The sequence below is a fragment of the Acipenser ruthenus genome, chromosome 6, assembly GCF_902713425.1.
Source record: "Acipenser ruthenus chromosome 6, fAciRut3.2 maternal haplotype, whole genome shotgun sequence".
Lineage (NCBI taxonomy): Eukaryota > Metazoa > Chordata > Actinopteri > Acipenseriformes > Acipenseridae > Acipenser > Acipenser ruthenus.
Window position 1 is genome coordinate 74,254,637 of NC_081194.1, and position 24,637 is coordinate 74,279,273.

Here is a 24,637-nt window from a genome sequence, read left to right on the forward strand (position 1 = left end):
CCAAGAAACACAGATGAAGGCAGGCAGAGGAGCTTCAAAATACCCTTGAAAGATAGAAGTGTGCCAATCTGCACCAAGCTGTCAAGAATGACAGAGATTACACCCACCCAACTACTCATTTTCATAAATGTTTTTTTTTTTTTTTGGTCAACACAATTATGACTAAACCAATATTTAAAAGTACAGCACTAGGGCAAGTGTGATTAACCAACACCATACAGTATAGTTAAATCTTGTAGCTGGAATGAAGAGGCAGATCTGAGATTGCACAAGCCAGTGGGTTGAGTAGCTAAGTGGTTAAGATTATTTTGGTATCACTTGGGACCGGAAAATGTATAATACTGTGTGCTTATTTTTATTTAAAATCTAATACTGTGCCTAAAAAAAAAAAAAAAGATTTTATTTATTTGAACACTTTGAAAACTCTATTACAGTACATACACTAGAGGTACTGTCCAGGTATACCCTGTAATTCAAGGATTGTATTAATTTGACTTTCTCCATCATGTAAACAAGGATTTTACTGCAGATATACCATACCTGTGGGACATGTGCATATTTACTCAGCATACTTGATAATAAACTTAGAAAGAAAAATCATATGCTGTACTGCACAGTCAGATTTACATTGAATTTAGTCAGACAAGACTTACAAATATTTGCCGGATTCCAGAATAAGGTTCTGAATTGTAGAGAGGATCACACCATTAGTTTCAAATAATAATAATAATAATAATAATAATAATAATAATAATAATAATAATAATAATAATAATTTCAATATAAATAAAATAAATGAGGTTACTGATGGTTCCATGCTTTACCTGTAGTATTGCAAGCATTTTCCTTTTCCCCAAGACTTCAATAAAGAGACTGATGTCAGTGAGATCCATTTAGTCCAAACCTTGAAAAGATCTCCATCTCTGCCTGGGTAAAGCACACCGCTTTGAGCATCTCTCACTCAGTGTTACTGGCAGTGTGCCTCAGCAAGAATCAGTACAGGTGATTTATTGTGGTGGAGGAGGGTGACGGGGCCCTAAAGTTAAGTTTTCACAAATAACAATGCTTTCTTGTGTTTATGTACCATGTGTGAGAATATAAACAGTGGTTAATAGTCAATAAACCACTGAGCTGGTTAATTATTATAAAGTACAGTGTCCTTCTCCCTGGAGGTTTTTAAAGATAATTGCTATCTCTGCGTGCCCACTTACTGAGAATCAACAGCAAATATGATGTTGCATTATTTGCATGCTACTCTGAAAAGCGGTGATAAAATATGTTTTGCAAATAAGACCAGAAGACGTTATGAGAATGATCAGATTTCACAGCGAGTGTTATCTGAAGTGCAGTAAAATGAGACTGCCTTCCCAGTGATACAGTTTTTTGGACTCTTCCCTACTGTCACCAGTTGTTTTACAGAAACCAAGGGGATAAGAGTCTGCTGCACATTACACCATTGGAGCACAGATGCCAGACTGACTCACTTACAACTTTCACAGCAGCAGGTAGTGTATGAGAGATTTAATGTGCGTGAGCTGTTGCTAGGCAGGATTCATGAGACAAGACCCTGAGGGCGTAGCACAGTACAGACTTGTTACGTAAGTTTGCCTGTTCATCAATTTTAACAGCAAGTAGGTGTGCGCTTCAATATGAGTAAGAAATGTCATATTGAACACGCAACTCCCTCACCTCCTTAACTGTATTACTTTATCAGGCCTGTGGGTTACATCTTATCACAGACTGTGATTTAAAAAACACATTTCACAAAAAATCCTTTAAGATTCCTGAATCCATTAATCAAAGTAATTACACATTTTAGTTCACTTTCATGTGGCTTTGTGCCACCCAGCTTTAAACTGGCTCCAAAAAGGACTGCATTGCTGGAGAATTGCCAAATTCCCTGGGTTATCGTGGGTAAATAATAAAAAGAAATGCGATGCATGCTTCACATAAAATTATTATTTATCTTTTCAATTTGACCAATACCACTAAAGTATCCTAAAGCATGTTATTGTTATTAATATAGACAAGACTTGGTTTAACATCTGTAAGGCCACACCTCTAACAAAATGCTGGGTCAGTGTTTGAGTTCTCTTAGAAAAAACAATACTTCCTGTTGATCCCCCAACATTACTTTCCATAGAATAGCTGGGTCCTTCTTTGAACTACTTACCAGGTCCAACAAAACTTAAGAATTCTGATTTCAAGAGCTCAGGAGTCAGATTTGTGTATTGACTCTCTCAGTTTTAGCTGATAAAGGGTAGCTGGTTAAAATCAGAGACAGTCTGAGCCCCTGCATCAAAAACAGCCTTCCCTTTGAGAAACACTAGTGGCTGGGAGCAGAAAGAAAGAGTATTCAAGAAGATGGTTTTCCTCTGCATCTCTACCTCTCTGGGTGTGTCCCATGGAAAGTTCACACAGGAAGACACCAGCCAGAGTCGGCCACTCACCTCTCCTCACACCGCCCACCACTCTAGATGATATATGATCTCTCCTATCTTGCTCACAAATTGATACTGTAGCCTGGAGGAATCAGAGAAATGGGGCGTTGCCATGACACACCTTGGCAAACACCAGCCTCTATCAGTCAGCAGGAGCCTGATGGTATGAAGTCCCAATTGCTGTGTACCTTGGAAGAAACTACCAGGATTTCCCTGGGCTGACTCCCAGCTCATTTAGATTTGTTGTTAACAAACAAGCACAGAAAACAGCTCTTACAGCCCTACAAGTAGCATGACACCTGCATCATACTTAAAGGGAATCCCTATATATTATTTATTTTTGTTGATGTGTGTCAGTTTCTTGCCAAAAGACAACATGATTTTTCCAGCAAAAACAGAGCTCACTCCCCTCCAGCAATGTTTACTTTCTCTCTACAATATACAGTATTGATATTTAAAACTCAGAACAGCTTCAAAGGGCACAGGCTTGCTCATATATTTATAATTAACGATCACACATTTCTGTATGCTCTACAAAGACACAGGGCACTTTTACAATAGTTTGGTTAAGAATAGAAAACTAAAATAAGCTATGATTAGATAACTGCAATCACTTGAAAAGGGTATGCTTATAATGTGCACTTTTATTTCTCTTTGCAATCTAATTAATGTATTTTATTTTTATCAGAAAATTGTGAAATAGAAAATGATTGCAGTCATAATATAATGTTTCTGGCACATACCTACTGTGCACCCTGTCTTTCTTTGCATAATATATTGCCCTGCAGGGCAATCTCTTGAAAAACATCAACAGCATGTTCAATAATAATTACCGCTGGCACTGGATTTTTCTATTGTTAACAGGGGTAACTTTAAAGCTTATTTTGTAATATGAGATTTACAGTATTAAATATCGGGGCATTAAGGGGGTCGGTTCCCCCAATTTTAAGAGTGGTTTTCTTGACACTGCTGGCTAGTTCCATTCAGTGCTGGTGTCAGCAGTTCCGCTTTGACTCTTCTTCAGATGGTAAAGGTAGCATTGGCTGCCACAGACTCAGATTCGAAATATCAACCTACTATATCTCAGATTTTAAAAGCCAAACCAGTGAATATTGTTATTGCAACTATGGTTTGTTTTTGCATAAGTGGTGTGAATTCACTGAGGTGACTTCCCATGGACACTTACAGATTGCTGATGAGAGGCTCAGCAGGGTCTGTTTTAAATGCAAGTTTGTAGGCAGTGATACATGCTGTGGAAGTGGTGATTACACCATGGCTGTACATTGCCTAATTCTCTGTTATATTATTCATGCATTGAAACACAAAAAGAAAAGTAAAGAAATACCTTTTAACAAAGTCTCTCTCTTTTTTTTTTAATAAATTTAGTGGTCGTCAATTTTTTTTTTTTTATTGTTCTCTCCCCAATTTAGTAATGTCCAATTATTATTTTTAGGCTCAGCCCACCGCTACCACTCCTGCGCTGACTCTGGAGGGGCGAAGACACACACTGTCCCCTGAAGCGTGTGCCATCAGCCGACCGCTTCTTTACACACTGCAGACTCACCATGTAGCCACCCAGAGCTACAGCTTCAGAGGACAACTCAACCCTGGGCAGCTTACAGGCAAGCCCACAGGCGCCTGGCCAGACCACAGGGGTCACTGGTGCTTGGTGAGCCAAAGACACCCTGGCCGACCTAGCCCTCGGCCAATTGAGCGCTGCCCCCTGGGAGCTCCTGTCCTTGGTCAGAAAAGGAATAGCTTGGACTCGAACTCACGATGTCCAGACTATAGGGTGCATCCTGCACTCCACGTGGAGCGCCTTTACTGGATGCGCCACTCTGGAGCCCCCCTAACAAAGTCTCTTTTTCAATGTCATTCACTTTGTTGTTCCCTACAGCACTGCAGTAGCTCACTGCAGGGAAATCAATCTGCGGAGGGCTTTTAAGAGTCAAAACATGCTCTGGAGGTCTCACTGTCGCATTATACACCCTTTTCTATAGTGCTTATATCATGAGAGAACTCATTCATTATTCAGCGGATGTCTCAGTCTAATTAGAAAGCAAGGTATACCAGTGGATAAACGTTTTTTACACTTCTGACAAGTAGCAGGAGAGTTGTCTTTGATGACAACACCTCCCTTTCCTTCCAGGTTCTCACTAACCTACAACATTTTATTGAATTATTGAATTCAGTTTAATATAAACACTACCCTGTCACTTAGCAGTTTCTTTACTGGCTCATCGTATTCAACCGAAAGTTCAAATTCCTTTTCTTACTTCCCTGAAGTATTAAGTCCCAGACAAAAATGATACACTAATGATTGATCTGCCAAAATGGATCTGATGGATGTTAACATTGAAGAGGTAGACTGGACATTTGACAATTCATATTTGACTTTTTTTAAAATGACTGTGACAATCATGGGGAAGTAAATTAACACTTTGTGTAAATCTGAAACTGTTTCAGAAAAAGCTGTAGCCTTTTTTTTTCAGGAAGTTAGTTATAAATAAGCAAGCTGCTAACACCGCCTCTGCCAGACCACATTCAAACAAATAACAGTAAAGAAAAACATTGCATTTTAAATCAACACAAAATACATTCAAATCATACCAAAACACACAAAACAATACATTAAATCACCCGTTCTTAAACCCCAAAACAATACAGTATTTACAATACATTCACCCATGCTGAATAAACACACTACATTTCTGCCCCCTCTAATTATGTGCAGGGCTTTTCTTCTGTCCTGCCACAGTAGGTAATCAAAGGGGAAGTCTCCTAAATGATCATGTTGTACGAAAGAATTTCAGTGCGGAAGAAACCAGGAAAACTGCATGGGATGTTACTGATTATTTTAATTGTCTGGTGCTGATATACTAAAGGAATAATGCACTCCAGGTTGTGTGTTGTGCTGGGATAACATCACGCCTTGGGTGGTTGGGCACAAGGCCGCATGCCGAGTGCATCCAACACCCGAGAAGTGATGTTATCCCAGCACAACACACAACCTGGAGTGCATTATTCCAATTATACAATGGCTCACACTGTAAAAAATAGCAAATAAGACTCATTTCATATTTTTAAAAGTGATTTTAAATTAGACAAATGTGGAAATAACATTCCGCCTCATAAAATAGTTCCTGTTTTCCATTTACAACTGTAGTAAAGTATTAACTATGATATTCTAATATATATGCTAAAATGTTATTTATGTTTAAAGAGAGTTAACAACAACAGGACTTCAAGTTTTTTATATATGCACATTGTTGGCAGAGTTGAACTCTGCATTTGACAGTATATTAATGTTACAGCTCAGGGGTAAGCCCAACGTAACTGCTTATGCCATATGGCTATCCGAAGCTATTTCTGACAGAGGCATACAATTGTATTAAGGTGTTCTATCGTGGCCGTTTTCAAGTCTATATTTGTGTTACTCTCACTCACCCAGTCTAGTCCCTCAGAGTCGATTTCCAGGTGTGTTTTTTATGTTTGGTTTTCTCTTATTAAGAGGTGCTGTCTGGTCTCCTGGCTGCTCTCTGTTTGAGGGCTCTTTGCCAAACGTGGTTTCCACAGTTGTCATGTTGTTTAAGGTAAAATTCACTTCAGGAATTGTGTAATTTATTCTGTGTTATTGACAGTTGTGGCGGATTTATATGTCTGTCTCGGTTTTCAGTGAGGTGGTTGCCAGCACTAGATCTGTGATGATGTTATGCTATCAGAGCTCAGAGATCTTTCTTGCCATTGTATAATAGCAATTATAAAATGGGTATTTTAAATACTATATCCTGATTGGTTAAAACAGATCACATGGGCGAGTTGATATTACAGCATATCACCATGGGTCGGCACTTCTTTTCAAAAAGGGGCAAATCACTGATAGATATCCATACACCAGTAGAATTTTGAAGAAAAAAAAAAACCACAGACATGTTGAAATTTCAAAAATATTTTGGGGAACCGAAGTGTACATGAGATACAAGTGTACAAGACTTGCAATGCACCTGGGTTGTGGTGATATTAGAGTATATCATACACCCTGTCATGCCTCAGTGCTTACATAATGCCACCACACAGTGCCACCACAGTTTGAATTGCTAGTTATTTGTTTAGGCTGGTATACCTTGCCACTCAGCTATTAAAACCCAACACAAACATATTGCTGAAGCTGTCAGTTCCTCTGTATCGTGAATAGTTTAGTCGAAAAGCTGCTCATTAGAAACCTCTATAAAGAGACTGTCTGAGTGCGAAAATTTGAATGAGCCCGAGCCTCGCTATGAGTAATGATGGAATACAGCCTGCAACAAATGTGCCAAACTGACACAGTGTAAGCAGTTAGAATGGAATTGCATTGTAACTGCAGTTAGCTGCATTACAACTACACTATGGGGTGGCTCAGTGGCACAGGGTGGAATTGACTCGCCTCTTCTGCCTCTCCTGGATTCAAATTATCCTTAAATTTCTGTTTCTTGCCTTAGCCCCCACTGAAAAACTGTCCACATCAAAAAAACACCACACTATTCAACATAACTGTTAGTCTGCCTGAGAGAGACGAGAGTTGGCTCTCATGGCTCCTGCCAGCCGTACTGTACTGTACCCTGTGGTACAGGATAATAAATAGCTGGTAAAAGACTAGGAGAGATTTTGTACACTAGCATAGATATTAGGTCAGGTGATACTAGTTTGTTTGTTACATGGTATTTTTAAATGAATACATAATAATGAATGCAGCTGAACTGTTTTATATTTGGCCTCACAGAAACTAAAAATGAGTTTTGCTTTGTACATTCATGCCAATCCCTACTTTTTTTCCCAAACAGCAAATCTATACAGAGTCTATTTCCAACACAATAAAACTGTTAAGAAGATACACAGAAGTTACATTTCACATGATGTTATTATGACAGATGACCATGGATTCCTTGGGAACTGCAATTGTATGATTGATACTTTCCAACACTTTGTGATTTAACAGTTACATGGAACAGAGATCCTTTATTCATACTGTAACAATGACTAATTTGGTATACACTAGAATTATGTATCAGTTTTGTTTGGTAAAGTGGCTGGTATTTTGACAAAGCCTCAGCCTTTTGCTGAAAATACAGGAAATGAAAGCCAGCAGAACACAGACACAGGCATGTGACTAGGCATGTCTTTATTACTTCACTGGAGTCTTTTTTTCTCAGGATAAATAACTATGTATGCTTTATTTTTTCGTGGCCTGTTTTTTTTTTTTTTAGCCACGAGTATAAGGTGTCTCTGTGTTACTGGTGCTTTCAGATCTGACATACTGGTAGATAGATGGGTCACATTAACTCATGTTGCATGGGTCAGTAATATTATACCATTTTGTAAATGTTTTGTCCGTTTTATTTTTGTTTATTTGTTAGTTAAAACTGCATTTAACCGTGCAGCTTTCTGTGTCTGAGTCTCTGTCCCTGCCGTTACCATCTGGGCTGTGACGCTGCCGCCTACTCGATTTCTACATGCTTAAAATTGAAAGCTTACTGAGTTTGTAAAAAAAAAAAAAAAAAAAAAAAAACGACTGTATGTGAATAGCATTGCAGGTGCTGTACAATATTCACAATAAGGTTACACACAGGTAAACAAGTTCTTAACATTATAAACTGTTCAGCCGTTTTCAGGTAACTTTCTGAATAGCAAAAAAAAAACTACCAGATGTACAGACACATTTGCAGAAGGTCCCACGGTCTGGATTTTGTTTTTAATATGTGCAGATAAAAAAGGTACATAACATTGGAATGGCATACACTGTTGTCAGAGCAGAGCTTGAGGGAAACCGTTCTGTTTAGATAAAGCAGCCTAGTTGGTCAGTTCAAACGCTTGACATCGATGGGGGGGGGGGGGGGGGGGGGGGCATTCAATGGATAGGTGCACACCAAGTTTACACCAAACTGTGCCTTCTGTCACGTGTAGCTTGAACGGAGAGCAAACAGACACTATAGTGGCAGATAATGCTGATAAAAGAGGTCACATTTTGCAGACGGAAACATTATAATGTCCAATTGACATTTCAAAAACTGGGCAAGGAAGTTTCAGCCATATAAAAGATGTGATAAGAATGAAACCAAGTTAAAGGAAGATTATAGGCCACTTTATTTAAAAAACGTCAAGGGGAATACAAAATAGGGCAGGTATGATACAACACTCAAGAAAAAAAGAGTAAGGGGGGAGACAAAATTACCACAGCAATAGTGACGTAATCTCCCTTGCTCTTATTGGAGGAAACCCCGTGGCCCCAACCGCAGCCTACCGGCCACTCGAACCTACCCCCTAGATCCCGCCTCTAAGATTATTGGGCGGTAGACTGAACGATGATGTTCGACTGGTGGAAATCTCGCTTTTTATTGGGGACCGTGTACGCCCAGGCACACCTAGTCTGTCAAATTGTGCGGTTGAGACAGGAGGGTTCTTTTTTTATTACTCAAATCCCGGCTAAAGCGTATCAGTTTGGAGGAGCCGAACAGAGACAGAGAAGGTTAGTCTTATGTTGATTTTATTATCTCTTTCCAGATTACACTATTTAGCATGATCCGATTTATCGGACGAGGATACAAGTATTAAAAGAGAGAACATTCAGATAAGGCCAGCAGAAACCATGACTGGTCAGGCTGTGCTCCGTGTAGCGGCACAGTTTTTGCCGCATCCATTTTGTCAATCAAATATTATTCCGACAATTGCTCTTCCCCTACTCAAAGAAGCCGCCATTTTCTGTGAACGTATATGTCTAACTAATATATTTAATTTGTGTAATGGTATTTTGGGGGTTATCTTTGTCGTGGGTTGGTATGAAACGTAAAATAGACGGAAGCACCGCAGCCTTATTTGCAAGGCGATACAATGGAAGGGACCTCAAAATTGGCATTTATAGATGATTTGCACGGGAACACGTTATTACCCGTTTACTTTTAATAGGTAATGGGTGTACGGTCTGGATGATTTATGTGCATGTATTTTAGGGTGAAAATCGTTTTTGTGTGTGTGTACCTTCAACGGCTACAGTTTCAAGCACCCATTGTGAGACTTCAGTTCAGTCTACAATAATTTCTTGAAATTGTATATATATCTTGCCTTACCGACCGATTAAGTCGTTAGCGAGGTTTGCTGAGGAGTGTCTAATGGCATGCAGGGCTAACAATCCAATTTGATTATGCAATCGACTGATATACATTGGACCGTTTTTTTAAATGCATAGTGGTGCCTGATGTGTTTCTCTGGCATCGTATAACGGACTGATTTTTGTCTGTTTCCATTGTATTCCTTTCAGGATTTGAAAGACTGAAATATCGCTACATCTACGACTGCTCAACGGTTTGAAAACGATAGTTATCTTTCATTGTGTTCCTCTCACTTTGAAAACTTTTGTAATTAAAGCAGTAATAGCTAGATATAAATTATAATGGATAAAACAGAGCTGATTCAGAAGGCAAAGCTTGCTGAGCAGGCCGAGCGCTACGACGACATGGCAGCTTCAATGAAGGCGGTGACCGAGCAGGGCGCCGAGCTGTCCAACGAGGAGAGAAACCTTCTCTCTGTCGCTTATAAAAACGTTGTAGGCGCCCGGAGATCCGCCTGGAGGGTCATTTCCAGCATCGAACAGAAAACCGAAGGCGCTGATAAGAAACTTCAGATGGTGAAGGAATACCGAGAGAAGGTGGAAGCCGAGTTGAGAGAGATCTGCAATGATGTGCTGGTGAGTAAAGCTCGAACGCACCTCCCACTAGAATGACCGAAACTTCTAGAGCGCTAGGGTGGGGGCCATTCATTTAGGTAGATAGTTATCTGGTGGGGTGTGGGAAATGTACACGATGTTACACTTCAGTCAACTTCAGACTTGGGTGTCGGCTGTAAAGTACATAGGGTAACTAATGTATGTAATAACACCTGCTGCAGAAATCAAATTGTTTGTGCCGCTTGATTGAACAAATGATGTTAAATTTACTTTGAAATGCTCATTTCCATAGATAATGGAAGTCATTGTATTTATCTTGCTCTTAATTGTATTACTTGTACTGTGATACTTGAAATGTATTTGCTTTCGATTGTAAGTCGCCCTGGATAAGGGCGTCTGTTAAGAAATTAATAATAATAATAATAATAATAATGATTGGCTTTTTTAGTTTTGCAAGTACATGCGAAAGATTAAACTTAATATGCCGGTGGTTTGACAGGGTTTCTCTAAATGTATGGGGAGTGCGTCGTTGGTGGACTTTGACATTGCTGCAGTACTAACATGGTACTGTGATCAGAAATTCATCAGCTTTGTTAAATCATCTGTAATAGTCTGTGCACCATATATTTGTTTTATATTGCATTTATATAGCGCTTTTTATACAAGTGTCGCAAGGCACTGTACAGTACATAGCAGAAAAAAAGAACAAACCACAGTACACGTGTCAGTTGTATGTGTGACGTGCTGTACAAGACAGACCATTTAAATAACCGTATACACAATACAAAAGCAGCAATTTTAAAGTTGCATTAAAACCCACTGATAAAGCTATTTTATAAAAGTGCGTTTTTAGTCTTGCCTTAAAGTGTAACGTTCTGACTAAGACAGAGCATTGCATAATTTAGGAGCGCTACAAGAAAAAGCCCTACCTCCTGTGTTGCTTTAGTTGACCCTAGGAATACCAGCAGCCCCGCAACCTGTGATCTCAGATTGCTGTTTGGAAGATACAGGGTCAGTAACTCCTGCAAATAACTAGGTGCTAATCCATTCAGGGCCTTGTAAAGTAACAGCAAATTCTTAAACAATTCTATACTGCACAGGGGGCCAATGTAAAGAGGCCAAAACAGGGTTAATAAGTTCACTTTTTCTGGTTTTAGTCAGAATTCGGTATTCTGAACAAGCTGCAAGCGGGATACCACATGTTTAGGGACACTAGAAAAAAGTGCATTACAATAATCAATTCTAGATGAAACAAAGGCATGCATTAGGCTCTCGGCATCAGATACATAAATAATTGGTCTGTTTGGCTATATTTCTCAAATGGTAAACAATGCATCTCCTGTGTCCACAGTATTGCTGCAGGTGCATCACTCATTTGCCTCTGATCAATAAATGTTTTGCTGCAGGACTGTGAGTGTAATTCACCAGGAGTTGAGTTGCTGTCCAGAGGAAAATAAGGGTTGGCTACATAGCTGTGTTTCAAAGTTGAGCTCATAGGGATATTGGCAGCTTCTCCATGGACCAGACAGCTGTGGTAGAAATTCAAAATGCCTTTTGGATCTGGGGTTCAGACTTGTAAAGAATCAGTTTGATGGGAAGTGGGTGCACAAGCCAAAATGCCTGTAGCAACACCCTTACACAAAACATTGAAGATATATGGGATGGTGTGGGGTGTTAATTTTTCTTTTGTTAATCTTCAATATACCAGGAGGTCTGTGAATAGCAACTCTAAGAATTTGAATTCCCAAAGGAATTGACCTCCCTACCCACCCACATGCACTTTTGAAATTGCCAATTTGCTAGCTTTAAATGAGTGAAAGACATCCCTTCTATTAGCAAATAAGCTTGTTTTATTAATGTAATAAGATGCTCTCTGTGATAGATGTGCGGGTGGTGTTTGTCAGTTTAGCTAAGGTGTGTTTTTAAGGGTGGAGCTGGAGTGACTTTAGGTAAACCAGGCCTTGTTTCAACAGTGCTTTGTTCTGACTGAGTTAAGCTGTATTTAGAGACATTGACTCTTGAACTAAGATTAAAACTGGGTGGGGGAACCCCAGTCAGGCTAAACTGAGATAGTCTAAAGTGTGTGCTGCTTAACCACTTTATCAGCTATCCCTTAGCAGGCCACAGTGTGGAGTAGTGGTTAGGGCTCTGGACTCCTGACCAGAGGGTTGTGGGTTCAATCCCCGGTGGGGACATTGCTGCTGTACCCTTGAGCAAGGTACTTTACCTACATTGCTCCAGTAAAAACCCAACTGTAAAATGGGTAATTGTATGTAAAAATAATGTGATATCTTGTAACAATTGTAAGTCGCCCTGGATAAGGGCGTCAGCTAAGAAACAAATAATAATAATAATAATTTTCTTTAATGTTTTGAATATTCAAATACTTCATTTTCTATAGCTGTAAAGTACATAAATGGTTGGAGTAAAATACAGAAAAGGAAACCTTTTGTATGGCAGAATTATGAATTTAGTTAACCCATTAGAATACATTTCAAGCAGTGTGTTTGGAATAATTCACTGCACTTACTGTGTAACTACCTCATACCATACATCTCTCTCATTACAAAGAAACAGATATTCCATTAAAAAATGAATGTCGGAGTCATAGAACAAAAGAGGTGTCCTATTCTACTACCTGCAAACTGAATACTGCTTCTCTCACATGCCTGGAAGCGGAAGGGGCTATTTCCTCCGTCCTGGGGGGGGGTGGGGGGGGGTGTCACTGAAGTGATGCAATCGAGGGCCCATACGTATTAATCCATGGGCTTGTACTAGCAGTATAACATAATGTATTTATGAATTGGGTGGTGTTTGCTTATTCCTTCAAAGCTGGGTGGAATAAGTTAGCTGTAGTTATAACCCAAACTGTTTATTAAAAAATAAGTAAAACAAAAAAAAAAACATTGTGGTTTTAAGCCAGTCATGTCTGTGCATTCTCTGTCTACAATTAGTTTCTTTTATTTTCTAGCTGCAAAACAATGTTTTGCTGAATGTATTTCAATGTAAAATGAATAATGTAGATTTCAATGCAATGATTTAACTCAGTTTTGTTTTTCAAAAAATTGGTTCAATCTTTTTTTGGTGTTTGGTTATTTGTAAATCTGTCCTTTTGAGTGCATGTTGGCATTGTCCCAGTTGGAACGTAGAGAAATCCATGCTTGTTTGAGCACTGATACTTCAGTCCAACAGTTAATTGTAGTATTAACACCCTCTGCTCCCCCTTTTTCCTTCTAAATTGCCATTTTCTGTAGGAAACTGACAATGTCGTTAACTGGTAGCTTATTTCAGTGTAGCGCTTCTTGTACAGAAGCAAACGTCCTGTCTTAGTCTGGAGCAGGATCGGTGTATAGGTGACTCTGTGCCAGTGAGTGTGGTTGACTGTTGGCATCAGGGGGCTGCAAAGCTAGAATCCCCACTGTGCCAGTCAGGCTGGAACAAGAACCTTTCATGGCAGCACCTTTCTGGCAGTCTGGTGCACGAGGGGGGGGGGGGGGGGGGACGACGACTTTTTTTTCTGTAAATTGTCACGATAATTGATTTATCAGCTGAATAAATAAAACATAATTTTCTACTTGAGCAGCATAACAACGCCTATCCTTCCATTAAGATAACTTCTATTTATGCAACTACCCTTTTTTTACAATTGGAACGCCTTGGGAACAGATATAAGCTTATTTTTCCCTGTGCAGTGTATAGACTGTTAAAAGCCTAAACATATTGTTTTAAATCAATACTTCCCAATGTACGCCGTGCTTACACAGCTCAATGCAGAGCTGCTTCATTAGGTCATGGACGATAATTATGATTATCAATAATTTTTCAATACGATAAATTTTTTGCAGCCATAAGTTTATCGTGATCGATTATTGCTCCAACCTTATTCTTTAGGACAAGCTAATTAAAGCATGAGTGTCAATCTTGCATCTTTGCATACGTTGGTGCAAGTCCTGGTGATCTATCTTAAGTCACAGATGGCTCTAATGTTGTATTTCCAGCTGTGGTGAGGGGTGGAAGTCACTGACCTGCTTGTTCGGTTTTAATTTTCTTTTGTCATCTTCAGGGTGGGAGGGCTTAGGGTTAGCTGCATTTACTGGCCAATATTTATTAGTGGAAGCAGGCGTTGATCAGTGTCACACTGCAGAAGTTTGCATATTTCTTTTTTCATAATTGTCTTCATTTATTTGACTGTCAGCAAATTCCATATTTCAGCACCTGGAACAGCAACGTTAACACTTTCTAATGCAGCAGTGTGGAGTAGTGGTTAGGGCTCTGGACTCTTGACCGGAGGGTCGTGGGTTCAATCCCAGGTGGGGGACACTGATGCTGTACCCTTGAGCAAGGTACTTTACCTAGATTGCTCAAGTAAAAACCCAACTGTGTAAATGGGTAATTGTATGTAAAAATAATGTAATATCTTGTAAGTCGCCCTGGATAAGGGTCTCTGCTAAGAAATAATGTTAAGGCTAAAAAGATAGTTCGTTTGTAGTATTTGGTAGAAAAGTCATTGGCACAAGTTAAGGTACCAGTATCTGAACCTGGCAGTATCTGAAGGCGCTCTCAAACAGTTTTTACATAGGCTATGTTAGAATGGCTTATTCATTTCTGCTGAAACTTGGTGTAGTGTTAGGTATCCTTGTATGTGCTTGTAAATCTGCTGCCGATTTTTAATCAGATGTTTGCATCTCCAGCTGTTTGCGATGCGGATTCCAAGTTTAATGTCTGAAACTTTGAACAAATTCTAATGGACGTTTAGGCTTTGACTTGTGACCTAATTTGGCTGCCATATTGTATTTATTGGGCTTTGGGATTGGTTTCATATTGTGTACACAACTGTAGTCGCTGGGTCAATTTTGTTTACATGGCACAAAGTTTTGACAGTAATTTTACATAAGTTGCCGCGTTAATGCCTCAGAACTGAGATAATGTGAGGTAGTGACTGCATGTTTGCAGGATTATATAATCATAGCATACTAAATGTGTTGCTGACCTTTTACACTGCCCCCTGACAAATATGAGTTAATTTCTGTTAGATAAATGTATATACTTTGAGTGCAATGACCCTTGAACCATACTAAGGATGCTACATTATGACATGCACCCAATTCATTCATTTCAAAGTTGGTTGTCTTTTTGTATTTTTTTTCTCCTTGTAGTAGTTACCCTTTACAATGATGCAATTAGTTGTTGCCCATCTTTTAACAAAAAATGGGTTATTAAGGTTTTTTTTCGGGTGGCTATCATGCTGCCAGTCAGTGTTTGGTCTGGGGGTAGATGGGGATACTGGAATGAATGTCTTGTAAAATAACTAGTTATTCATCAAGCTGTAGTCCAGCACCAACTGTGCTTAACCCCTTTCTCCTGGTTTGATTGCATTTTGTATTAAAGTGGAACTAGTGAATGGGAATCAATCCTAAGTCAGAACTACAGGTTGGAGGATATCATTACAAAATGAAAAAAAAAGAAAGAAAATACAACACACTTGGTTCCGACGCATATTGCAGAAGAAGCCAAATTTATAATTTGTCATGTAGTGCTCCCTCTCTCTAAAATAGGAATCTTTTCACACCCTGTTCTTTAACTGAAACATTGTACAGACTAATTGCACTGATCCTAGCAGTTAAATGTGTGTTTTGTTTTCTTTAAACCAAACGTTGTAAATGAAGGTAATACACAGTTGAGTGATGCATGTTTTATGTCGATTGCCGAAGACCGACACAAACCCCTCAGTATTATTGCAATCGTGGTTCAAGGTTATGTTTTCTGATTCATTGATAATACTATTACTGATTTAATAGGTGATATTTAAAAGGACACTTTTGATGAGCTGTTTTACATTTCTCTCTAGGGACTACTGGACAAATACTTAATCGCCAACTCTACCAACCCAGAAAGTAAAGTCTTCTACTTAAAGATGAAGGGAGACTACTACAGATACCTTGCTGAGGTTGCAGAAGGAGATGCTAAGAAACGTAAGTGCTTTAAGATGTATACTTTTGTGTAAAATGTAGGCACAGTTCATTCAGTAGATTTTGACCTAGACACGCAATGTCAAAAAAGACTTTAGAATTGAAGGAAACCAAAATTGTTCAGCAATTTGCAGAAAATGTTCATAATCTGTTTTACTCTGGAATGTTACCCTTGATGTGCAGTGATTGACTCGCTGTGCTACTCATCTGGGGGTAGGGGAGGTCTGTTTTCAGCTGCTGTTCTGTTTGTTTAGGTCTATGATTCATTAAAGTGAACAAAATATAATTCTTAATGAGTTAAAATGGAAACGGTATCTCGGCGATATCACGTTGAAGTTCACATTCTTTTTTAAAGTTAAATAAACGTTCATTTTAAATCCTTTGAGTGTAAAGAGAACAGTGGGTGTTTTTTTTTTTTTTTTTTTTTTTTTAATATATAAACTATAGGCCGACACTAACGTTTGTATTGAATAATGCAGTATTTGGAGGTTAACATCTCGACAGTCTTGCTTGTTAAGTTAATTAGTTGCTTATGTTAACACTTTGCGGTAGTCTGACATTACAATTTTCCCTTTTTATGGTCATCAGAAAGACGTAAAGCACAGGTTTTTTCTCCAGAAAAAGCCGAGAAAACCATTCAATGGCCGAGGTGAGGCCAAAAAAAAAAAAAGGGGGGGTGGATCTGAGCAATACACATAGCCCCCGGCACCACAGAGAACGCAGCCATAAAAAAACAAGATAGCTGCTTCCGCATCCAGCGCTCAAATAACATCACGGACATTTGCAGAGCTTTTTGAGATGTTACAGTAATAAAATGACTTGGATTGCATTATTGAAGAGTTTGGTGATAAAACGAGTGATCAGGAGATTTATCAGTATGCACGACTGTGAAGAGGTATGTATATAAAATACAGCGAACAAGGGGTGGGGCGGGGCTGGAGATGCAGTACTGAGTGTCATGTTGATATGCAGTGACTTTTAAACCTGTTACTGTGAAAAAATACTTTTAAACAGCGCGTCTAAAATTGCGCGTGATAATATAAATTGGACCTGATTCACTGAATAAATGGACCGCTAAGGGTTAATATACAGTTGGTACAGAATAAGGCTAAGACATTTTTCATACTTGTAAGTAGTGAAATGGATGGCACTATTTTGATCGAATTTTTACAGTACTTGGTAACAGAGATCCTATGGATTTAAACTTTGGCTTAAACTAAATTCTGAAGACTTTCTGTAAACGAGTTAATTATAAATTGGGTTAAACAACACTTCTAAATGAAGGTAATCATAAAGCCTTTAGCAAGACAATGCTTGTGTGATAATTTCTAGAGCATACAAGCCGGATCTCATGGGTGCATGCAGCTGGCTGCTCCTTTGTTCGTGTTCTTTCTTCCAGTTTTTTTGAGCAAATGTAACTACTGTATTTGGTTAGAAAGCAAGCAGAAAATAGTTTAGAGGTGTGTGTGAAGTCTGCAAGTCCCAAAGAAAATGTCTATTTGTAGGTTAATAGCTCCACCTAGCTGACAGACCAGAAACAGATTTCTATTCTTTTTTCTTGTTTTTTTTTTTTTTGTAGCACAGAGCTTTCTCCCAAGGGCAGCTAGACAACACTTGGTGTTGTGGTGGTTTGTCTTCATATAGATATATAGCTAGTTCTATCTATTTATGAAACCTTGGACTTTTATCCAAGTGTTTCTTTGATCAAAAGGTCTTACGGCTGTCTAAAAATCAATGTTGCCTGAAACAAAAACCTGCGTCTTATATTGCACGTAGCATCCCACTGTCCGAACGTTTTATTTAAAAATACAACATATCTTCATCAATTAAAGGAAAAAAGGACCCCTTTGGTGCAAGTGTAATATTTTTTAAATGTTTCTGTCCCCGTCACCCCCCTGCCCCCTCGAATGTCTCAGCAGCAGTCTTGCTTCCTGCTGAAATAAATAACAGGACGATAAATAATTGAATAAATTGAAACCTTTCCTATTTTATTTATTTTTAAAGTACTGTTTTGATATCACCATTTTCAATATTTGTTTCCCTCCCAATTCCGTTCGGACTCGTTTTTGCTTCCTGTCAGTCTCTGCTGCCGGCAACGCTCCTGCCCCCGACCCTTTTTTTTTTTTTAGTCCCGAATTGCGAAAGGTTTCGTAAAGCAAATACAGACTGCCACTTTCGCCAAGTATCAGAATTATTCCCCCTTGGGAAGGCAATACTGACCTCCAGGGACAATATTCCTAATCTAATCCCTGTCGGTCAGTATTGCCCTCCCTGGCCGAGATACCGTTTCCATTTTAACTCTTTCTGATGTGACTCAAATGGCAGCCATAGTTGCCATTCAGATATAGATATGTATACCTGTGTGTCTCTGCTGTCGAGGTGATTTAAAAAAATATATATATAAAAAATGTGTGTGTGTATGGATGTGTGTGTGTGTGTATGTATATGTATGTGTGTGTGTGTATGTATATATGGATGTGTGTGTGTATATATATATATATATATATATATATATATATATATATATATATAAAAAAATTTTAGCTCAAAGAGCCTGCTGACCACCGTTTTGATATGTTGTACATATCTTTCTCAATATATATATATTTTTTAAATCTGTTAATCTTGATTTTAATTGATACAATTACTGCATCCATCGCATTCAAATGTGTTATTACTGATATCATCATTATCATCCAAAAACAGCCAGTCATAAACTTTTTATTTTTATTTACACAGAATTATGCAGAAATTGTTTGAACCAACTGAGTCAGTTTATTAATCGCCATACTGCATTTCAAATAAACCTATTCTTATCTGTTTCCTTTTAACCCTTTGAGTAGTACAAACGTACCAGTATGTTCGCTGCTCTCTGGTCCCCAGGGAGTACGAACTTACTGGTACGTTCTGCAACTTTAAACTTGAATTACTGAGCCTACAAAACCCTTGATCACATAATATTTTAAAACTTGGTTTCTGTAACACCTTTTATTGGTCTTTTGCGCCCTCTGCCAGATATTGACTGAATTACGTGTAATAAACCAATTCTCACAATGTCAACAGTGTTTGTAAACTGGCGAAAAGTATTCGTAATAATACTGAATTCAGATTCTGATTTTAAATTCAAATACATACAATTCTTCCACTAAATTGGATGTCGGTGAGTGTGTCAGTGAAGACATAAGTGAAGAATATTTACCATCAACATCAAGTGACAGCGAAGAGGTGGCGCCAATCTCTGTGCGTTGCTCCATGCTTCAGGAGTATACACTCACTCTGCCCCCACAACCTGTTTACCCGGATATGATTTATTCCTCTCTCTCTCTCTCTCCTCTCTCTCCTCTCTCTCTCTCTCTCCTCTCTCTCTCTCTCTCCTCTCTCTCTCTCTCTCTCTCTCTCTCTCTCTCTCTCTCTCTCTCTCTCTCTCTCTCTCTGCCTTACTCCCGTAGGACTGGCAGTGCATTTTAGAACTCACTACTCAAAGGGTTAAAAGGGTAGCTGTTGTACTCAAACTGATTTTCATTCATATATATATATATATAATAAAATAAATAAAAATTTTACATGATTGTCTAACTTCATTTTAATGGTCCCCCTGGGACCTGGAGAAATGTTATATCGGGTTGTTCACTGTAATAGGGTTTGGCAATTTGCTGGATCAGAATAGTGAAGAAACACACAAATTGAATTTGGTGAGAACAGTTGGTGAAATTTGAAATTTTGTGAAACCTTAAAATGGAAAGTACTTGTATGCTGAATACAGTAATTATGTGCCCTTTCTCTTGAAAAACAAATCAAGCATAGATTGCTAAATAATTTGTCATGCTTTTCTCAATGCACACTGTTTCAATCTCGTTACCTCCTCACGCCTGTTGCCATGGTTGCAGTTTGTGTGATGATGGCAATGGTTGCATATGTTGCATGACTTGCACTACAGTAGGCTATCTGAGTCTGCCTCGTCTTTGAATTAACCTACCAAGGTCTTTGTTTTCAATGAGAGAATATGTCACACTGGAGAAAGTTCAGTGTCAGTCACTACAGAGATCGTTTTATCTGGGTAAATTTTGTAAAAGTGATCAGTCCAATAGGGGGCAGGGGGAAACAGTTCTTGCTGCTTGGATCGTTAGTGGGTTTATTTTAGTGAAGTTAGACTGTATATATTCAATCCTTGAAATAAAATGAAGTCAGTAGCTATCCACTTTGCAACAGCATTAGTTACACAGGGTGTCCCTCTGAAAGTAGCTCAGGAAGTGTTACAATGTACAAATAAATACATAATCACATGATGGAGCAGGCACAGACATGTACAAGAATCCTTGTTAATACAAATAATACAAGTTACTGACGGGTTTGAATTGTTCTGTTGCTGCCTAATGCAGTCTGTGATACTGGAATGAATGTATGCAAGCAAGTCTTTCTATCCAATGAACTGTCACAGTTGTAAAAAAATAAATAAATACATTTCTCATTCAGAAGTGCTTTTAAGTTTAGTGCTTTGCTCCATAATGCAGTTCCGTGACTTTTACAATTCAAACGACGACTGCCCTTACTGTGTTGCATGCACTCAGGTATCTTAAAATAGTGCCGCAGGGAATGAATTTACGTGTGCTGAGAGGGTGGAGACACGCCGATTAACGCGTGTTAATAATTAAACCCAAAATGAATTGCAGAAGCCCTAATCTCTCTCACTCACTCACCCACCCACCAGTTGGTACTTCTATTAAGCAAGACCCATCATTCAGCCTAAAAAAAGTTAACCCAGCATTTAAGTCTTGTTAGACCAACTTCCTTGAAACAAATTTAATGCAGGTGTTTTTCTAATGTGATTCTTAACGTCCCATTTCTGTTTCACAGAGACGATAGAGAGCTCTCAAGGAGCTTATCAAGAGGCATTTGAGATCAGCAAGAAAGACATGCAGCCCACACATCCGATCCGTTTGGGTCTGGCCCTCAACTTCTCTGTATTTTATTATGAGATCCTCAATTCTCCAGAGCAGGCCTGCACATTGGCAAAAACTGTAAGTACTACAAACCTGAATGGTACATTTTTTTAATGTTTTTCCTTTTTTTTTTCGTGATGAAGCAATTGCACAGACACGTAATTTATTGTGGACATACCCATGTATATGCTACAAAATGCATTTTATGAATCATTTTCTAGTGAGTTTCACATCTCTGAAGCATGTGAAGAACCATGTTTGGTCAAAAAACTGATCAACAAGGGAAATTGCCTTGTGAAGTATTTCCTTGCTCCCATATGGCACACTGTATAATACAAAATTGATTCCATAATACAAACTAGACATTTTGGGTTTCAGGAAGTCTGTTTTGAGTGTGTGAATGTTTACAGGTGTTGGTAATAACTTTTTGAAAGCTGGTTTTCTTTTTTTGACTAGTTTTTATAAATGTTGTTTTTCTGTCTTAGGCTTTCGATGAAGCTATTGCAGAGCTTGATACACTGAACGAAGACTCGTACAAAGACAGTACCCTCATCATGCAGTTGCTTAGAGACAATCTAACAGTAAGTGTTACTTATGTTATTCTACAGTGGGTTTTTTATTTATTTATTTTAACGCTTTGCAGTCCTATGTTGGACCTGGTCCGACATTGCAATTCCCTTTCCTGTCCAAACAGGTCTCTAGTCTTTTTTTTTTTTTTTCCTCCGGAAAAAGCCGCAAACCATTCAATCGCCGAGTGAGACCAATAGGAGCAGAGAGAAGCTGGGGAAAAAAAGGGGCGTATCTCATAAGTACAGATAGCCCCAGCACCACAGAGATAACACGGACATAAACAAACAAACAAGATAGCTGCTTCTGCATCCAGCGCTCAAACAATATCACAGACATTTGCAGAGATTTTTTTAGATGTTTATAGTAATAAAATAATGACTTGGATCTCATTATTGAGGAATTTGGTGATAAAACGAGTGATCAGGAGATGATTTATCAGTATGTACTACTATTAAGAGGTATGTTAATTATAGCGAACAAGGGGTGGGGCGGGGCTGGAGATGCAGTACTGAGTGTCCTGTTGATATGCAGTGGCTTTTAAACCTGTTTTACTGTGAAAAAAATACTTTTAAACAGCGTGTCTAAAATAAATTGTGTGTGTGAAAATAAATTGGACCCGACGCCCCTGATACACACTGAATAAATGGACCGCAAAGGGTTAATAAACCCAGTCAATAGGGGTTTCTTTGGATGTAAACCCTACCCAAAATGCTTTTTTTTTTTTTTTTATGCAATGAAAATCAGAATTTTGAGCCTTAACTTGAAGCAAACAGCAAAGGCTTTAAAATGAAACCCTTTTCTTAGAAAGTGGCTTACTGTTCAAACTATTGAATACATTTTTAATTGGAAAAAGTACACCACAACCCTACTTGGAAGTACCAGAGTCAAATTCATTATCGTCGGGTACAATAGTTCACAAAACAACCTGAAATGTTGTATTTCTGTGTTATTTGATTCTCATCAGGTTAATCTGTTTTAATGCTGTCAGTTTACTTGGCATTTGGAGATCATTAAGACTATACATGTGTACAATAATTTGAAGTGCCTGTATAAAAAGGAGGACAATGTAAGTGTTCTTTCCCTTTCAGTTATGGACGTCCGACAATGCAGCAGACGAAGGGGATGCTGGAGAAGCTGGAGAAGGTGGCGAGAACTAAACTACACACGGGGTCACCTCCCAAAACAAACTTTTTTTACACGTCTCCATTCCTTATTGCTCCACTCAAAATTCTTATAGCAATTAAATCCCATTTTATTGAATAGCTGTGTATGGAAATTCAACAATTGTAATCTTCTCACACTGCAGCTTGTGGGAGGGGACCTCCATTCCTTGGTTTGTGTTGTTTGTCCTGGCCTTCCTGGTGTGCGGTTACTGCTTTAGAACAGTAATAATAGCTTAACTTTTATATAAACCTTAAGTAACTTCCAAAAAACAAGTAAAGGACTAAAGTGTCTCTGATATTAAAAGTATGGAATCCAGTCTTTAAGTGACAGTGGTTTGAATTCTGGTCCTGTTTTAATTAAGTTGTAGACTTTCATGGAGGGGGGGTGGGGGAGATACAAATGAGACTTAAGGTAATGTTGTCCCTTCATAGCCTTTGCTGTACCCTTTGGATTTCTGTAAGGAGCTATGAGGCACAACCATCAAAATGACCCTGTGTATTATGCTGGCTTGTTTACAAGGCAACCTGTCTTTTCTGTTCCGTGCTGCTGTAGGGGCCAGTGTCTGCTTAAACTGGGGAGGCGACAAGCATTTCACACCCAGGTGCTGTCATTGGTTTCAAGCCTTCATAAACACTCCTGCCTAGTTCTGATTCCCTTCAATGTGTAACATTGCAGCATGTCGGACTAAAAGGTGGCGCTTACTTAAGACAAAAAAATGTCAACGTGCATGTCCTTTTTAAGTACACTGGAATGGAATCAATACTATACACCAAGTCCAAGTAACCAATTGGGTACTTTTTCAATGCAGGGTTGTGCACATGTACAAGGGTGTTTGGTCTGTCCAGTGATTTGATATTAGAGATTTGGACCACTGTTGTGTGTTGCTAATCATTGATTGTAGTCCTCAAAAGCCTTGTGGAAATATGTTTAATGACCTATGTAACAACATGAAATAAAATTACATTTTATAAACCAATTGGATGTCTGTCTGTCCTGTACGTTCTGTTTTGCATGTAATTTCTAAAATTGTCCTCTGACAGTCTGCTCTCATTTGGTTGATGGATTAAGATTAAATCTACTTTTATTTGTCTGTTGTCAACACTACATAACCTGGCTCATATGTTGCACACATTCTATACCTAAATCTTAAACTATTTGATATACAGGGTTTAAGACTACTTGGAAGAAAACAAAACTTTTTGCGATCTTGGCTTCAAATTTGATACCACTCTTATTATTGGTGTAGTAACAATTTAACTGCATTTGGGAATTTGTTACAATAAATAAGTAAGTTGGTACTTGCAGGGCCATGTTGCTGTAGTAATTGCAAGATCATAATTTCCTGCAGTGCAGAAACTGAAAAGTAGCAATCTTTACACCGAATACAGATTGCAGGATGTTGACCCATGCCAAGCATTTCCGGACCAAACAAGTTGTGCAGAGCAGTATGACAAATCCAGTTTTATGAAAATCGAGCACATTCCCAGAGTAGTGTAGTACCGGGTTTTATTTTTCAAATATTTCAATGTTGCCTAACCTGGATAGTTATTCCTGAAACTACAAATTCTATTTTACTCCAATTACCAATACAAAAAAATGACCTGTTCATATGAAACAGACTACTTATTTTCAAATTAAGTAACATTTGGCTGTTGCAGGATTAGATCTACAGTAACAGTATTTCAGAACGAAATGCTTTGGTAATACGAAGTGAACCATATTATGTCAACTAACAAAATATGTGAGCGCCATGTTGTAAATTAACCCTGGGTTGTTTGGGCTTTTACTTAACTGGTCTGTCTTTTTTTTTTATTATTATAAATGAGGTCTAGATGGGGTAGAGGGTACAGAATGGTG

The 24,637-nt window shown here is 38.6% G+C and overlaps 1 protein-coding gene across 1 annotated transcript; it reads left to right on the plus strand.

The window, feature by feature from the left end:
• Positions 1–8,796: 8,796 nt before the first annotated feature.
• ywhaqa (tyrosine 3-monooxygenase/tryptophan 5-monooxygenase activation protein, theta polypeptide a) lies at positions 8,797–23,756 on the plus strand. Its single transcript, XM_034018974.3, has 6 exons — positions 8,797–8,943; positions 9,733–10,158; positions 15,986–16,109; positions 20,961–21,124; positions 21,532–21,627; positions 22,705–23,756. The coding sequence occupies exons 2-6, from the start codon at positions 9,865–9,867 to the stop codon at positions 22,771–22,773; spliced, it is 747 nt and encodes a 248-aa protein (XP_033874865.1). The 5' UTR covers positions 8,797–8,943; positions 9,733–9,864; the 3' UTR covers positions 22,774–23,756.
• The last annotated feature ends 881 nt before the right edge of the window (positions 23,757–24,637 follow it).

Excerpts from the sequence above, each read along its gene's own strand:
- ywhaqa (XM_034018974.3), top strand. The coding sequence starts at position 9,865 with ATGGATAAAACAGAGCTGATTCAGAAGGCAAAGCTTGCTGAGCAGGCC. Across the intron at positions 10,159-15,985 it reads AGATCTGCAATGATGTGCTG|GGACTACTGGACAAATACTT; the intron begins GTGAGTAAAGCT and ends ATTTCTCTCTAG. Across the intron at positions 21,628-22,704 it reads TGCTTAGAGACAATCTAACA|TTATGGACGTCCGACAATGC; the intron begins GTAAGTGTTACT and ends TTTCCCTTTCAG.